Here is a 4,397-nt window from a genome sequence, read left to right on the forward strand (position 1 = left end):
GCATTTATGCAAGGAAGAAACATCCTAGAAAGGGAGGTGATTACACATGTTCCTGTAAAATTTCATGTCGTTTATGGAAGTTATTGCTTCTTTTGCGGGTGTTTATGGAAGTTGTTGGAGTGCTATTTTTATCTTACTCCCTCCGTTCCAAAATAAATGTCATAAATTTAGTACTAAGTTAGTACAAATTTAGTACTAAAGTAGCGGCACTTATTTTCAGACGGATGAAGTATTTCCTAAGTTGGTCCAGTTTTTTGCTTTTTGTTGTTGTATTTTTTGTTGGTTTTATTTTTTTCACGGGTTTCTTATGTTCTTTTACTTTGGTTTTCTTTGTTTTCTCATTGGTTTATGTTGTTTTTTCTTTCTTTCTTCATTATATTTCTTTTTCTTCCTTTGTTTTTTACGGTTTCTTCTTCTCTTGTTTTTTGTTTTTTGTTTCTTTCTGGTTTTATTGGTTTTATTTTTGAACTCTTGTCTACTTTTTTCTATTTAAACAATGTATATTTTTAGAGTACATGTAAACTGGTTTTTTAATACACGTAGGACATTGTGAACCATGAGTGGTTAGGAGAATAGTGGTATTCTCAGTTCATTAAGGTTTAAGTTCTAGACGGAAGTAGTGTTCGTAGTTTTTGGATTTATTTCAAGCTTTCTGGCGATGTGTTTTCGGTGGTAGGAGATGTCTCCGTCGAATACGAAGATGATCTGATAACTTCTTCAATCTTAACATGATGTGCCGACACAGTCTCTTGAATGTGCTCATAAGAATAGAGTGTTGATACGTGTGTTTATAAGGATGAGTATATGCGCATATGTATGAACGTTTGCGTGTGCACTTTGTTAAATAAAGATACATTTCAGACATTTTTCAAATATATGATGTACTTTTAAAGAACATGTTCTAACACTTCTATTAATACACGGTAACGGTTTCCAAGTAGACATTCTACATTTGTAATGGCAATACACAATTTTTGAACTACATGAATATACTTTTACATTCTATAACCATTTTTAATACTTTCAAAGATTTTTTTGAATATTACTTTAAAATACCACAAACATTCTAATATGGGAATAATATTTTATAATATAAGGGATTTGTTTTACATTGTATACATATTTTTTAAATGGCAGGAACATTTTTTTGAATCGCCAAAAGTTTTATTTAAAATGCCACATATATTTTTCTAACATTACATAAATATAAGTTTTAATTATGGGGAGATAGTTTGTACATTGTGCGAACATTTGTTTAAATGGTACGTGCATTTTTTTTTAATACATGATATTTTGTGAATATCATTAAAAACGTAGCACATGATTAGTTTTTTTTCTGTACATCTTTAAAAAACTTATATGTCTTTACATCATTTTTAAAACTTATTTAAAGTGATTTTGTTTAGCAAAAACAATAGTAAAAAAATGAATCAAAAAAGGAAAATAAAAATGTGGAAAAAAAGTAAAAAAAAAAACATGGATGATGTCATTGTGAACTCAGCACAGATGGTGGCTGGGCCGGCCCAGCAGCGGCTCCCTGCAGGCGAAGCTGCCTATAGGTACTGCAGCGGAGTCTGTTTCAGTAAAGAAACCGAAACCAAAACCAATCGAAAAAGGGTCCAGATCGGATCCAGAAGACCCAAATTGATCTTCGCGCCTATATAAGTACAGTAGGAACCACCCAAATTGATCCCAAACAAAAATCCCTCACCCGCCGCCGGCTTTTGTTGTCTACTAGTAGTAGTATTATTCGATCGACTACTGGTCGACGGAAGGGAAAAGCATATATCGATCGATCGCGGAGTAGTAATAAGATGGAAAGATCAGCGGGCGAATCGACGGCGAACACGGAGCTCAAGAAGACATCGGCGCTGAAGAGTCAAGAACAAATCGACGAGGAGATGGCTAACGAGGCGGAGGCATTCGCTTCACATGAAAGTATTTGGGAATCTAACTGGGGCGAAACCTGCGGCTTCTTCACGGACACCAGTGAGTAACACGCCAATCAATCCGTCATTTTTTGTTTAATCAATCGCTTCTGCTAATTCGTAATCGTTGCCGGGGTTCGCCGTCCCGAATCGGGGTCGACGAGGGGAGCGCCAAGAGTCGATGGTTGGGATACGAACCACTTCAGCCACACAAAAAATCGAAAAACTGGACCTCGATTCCAATTTACAAGTATAATGGAACCAGCCAATTTTATCCCTTTTTTCTGCCCCGGAGATTTAGATATCCTAGCAATGACTTTATTTTTTGGACAGGGAACTAGTAATAATTAGTGCACCTCTCGCGTTCCTCTACCCGTTGTATCGTTTCGGGATCATCATTTCCAAATTGATCTGCTCATGTTCCATCTATCGATCTCGTTCCCTACTATTGGCCACCTAGCGATCCTCGATCCTGTTTTCCGTCCCTCAACCTCATCGTCCCGGGATCTTGGTAACTACTCCTTGGTGCTTGAAGACTTTTTAGCGTCGCTTGATTCCAATTCAGATAAGAGCACTGCTTTGACCCTAGGGATGATAATGGGACAATTCCATATGGGGATCTTTAGGACATCTTCATTCCCATCTATTCCCATCATCCCATCACCATAACATGTACACAAATATATAATAATATGGCGGATTATAATTAATATATATACATTTGAATAAAACATGTCGTCTTTTCATGCTGCTATGGAACTTTGTACCCTTTTCTTCATACTTTGGGCAGCAGGCAATGGATTCTTGTTTGTTTTGCTGGTGATAGAGTGGTACTTCATGTCATCTCATGCCCGTTAATTAATCAGAACATTCTAACGCGTGGTTAAACTTTTTACAGCGTCACTGAGTTCCATGCAATTTACGCACTGTGGACCTGGACGCATCATCCACAGGTATGCTGGGTCTACTCCAGAAACCTTGCAGGTTTTGTCCATCAAGCTCATTGAAATAGCTGGGGGTCTCGCGTGGCCATTGTCTGTGTATGGTGTGATTGCTGTTAGGGACATCGCTGATCATAACCGTAACCTTCTCTTCTCTTGCACTAGTAGGGAGGCCCAAGAACTCAAACAAGAGGTACGTACAATCTTAATGTGCTCTTCATTTTATTTTGGAGATATTGGTTGGTTAATGAGGTGAACGATGATGTTTGCAGGATTCTTCTTTGCGCTTAATTGGGCCACCACGTGCAATTGTGTTTACAGACATAGTTAACATTGAAATCCAACTGAAAGTGAAAGGTCCAACAAAATCTCAAGATAAAGCATTGATCAGCCGTGCCTGCGATTATGGTGGAGGAAGTGTTGGTGTATCTACCATTCACATTGATAATTGTTTATGTAAACTGGAGTTATGCTTGCAGCGGGTCCATGAAACGGTCCAGGCTACCATCTTGAGTGTCCAAGTTGTCAACTCTGGTTCATGGCCGTTTGAATATGGTGGCCGAGTTATTTGCTCCTCAGCTTCACGGGAAACGGTGGTCATTGATAGTGGAGTCACTCGTGCTATTAATCCCTCATCTAGCCAAATGGTACTGCTTGAATCAAAAGATGGAGCGATGCTGAAAGGTCCCGATGGTCACATATACCTGCCGAGGCAAGTTGTTTGTGTAGAAATTGATGGAGTGTTGGACATTGCCATAGAAGCCTACTCAAAATCTGGTGATATCGGTGCACAGGGTCGTATCTGTTTCGCGCCCCGATTTCGCAACATAAGCCAGGATAAATTTACCATTGCTGACGTCGAGGTGATGATTACTATTGCTTGGTCCCTTGTCCCTACCAGCAAAAGGGAAATTGTGAGACACCGAGGATTTGTCTAAAGCTGATAGCTAGAAGGTTATGGCGTGGAACACTAAAAAGACAATGCAACACCAACCAAACCTTTGCTCACCATTCATCATGTTTGTGATGTCGTGTAAAATGTTTCTATTTGTGTATCAACTAAAACTTATGCCATCAAACTATTCGTGTAACGACTTTTATAAGGTTATAATGTACTGCCTTCATTTCATAGTATAAAACATTTTTTGACCCATAATATAAGAGCTTTTTTAACATATTAAAAACACTTTTATATTATGTGACGGAGGGAGCATGAAGGATTCTTGCTTAATTTGCCCTTTCTGTTACTTCCTCTGTTTGGAAACATATATTAATGACCTATATTAGTTTTCGTTAGTCACACTTTTATGTTTCACAAAATATTTAAGTCTCTAGAAACAAATGAATAAATAAATTATGAAAATATATTTAATGATTTAGTATTGTTATTATTAATATATTGTCCTTGATAAACTAGTTTACCATAGAGAAGTTTGTCTTTTCTCTATAAGTACACGCAATATAGCAGGCAAACTGCTCTGTGCAAGCTAGTAAAGCGTGTTTATACGTATCATATAATCTATAATAA

The 4,397-nt window shown here is 37.6% G+C and overlaps 1 protein-coding gene across 1 annotated transcript; it reads left to right on the forward strand.

Annotated features, from left to right (window-relative positions):
- Positions 1-1,901: 1,901 nt before the first annotated feature.
- Positions 1,902-3,807, forward strand: LOC123405798. The gene is made up of 3 exons (XM_045099349.1): positions 1,902-1,989; positions 2,827-3,062; positions 3,142-3,807. The coding sequence occupies exons 1-3, from the start codon at positions 1,902-1,904 to the stop codon at positions 3,805-3,807; spliced, it is 990 nt and encodes a 329-aa protein (XP_044955284.1).
- Positions 3,808-4,397: the final 590 nt, after the last annotated feature.

The sequence above is a fragment of the Hordeum vulgare genome, chromosome 6H (genome assembly GCF_904849725.1).
Source record: "Hordeum vulgare subsp. vulgare chromosome 6H, MorexV3_pseudomolecules_assembly, whole genome shotgun sequence".
NCBI classification, from domain to species: domain Eukaryota; kingdom Viridiplantae; phylum Streptophyta; class Magnoliopsida; order Poales; family Poaceae; genus Hordeum; species Hordeum vulgare.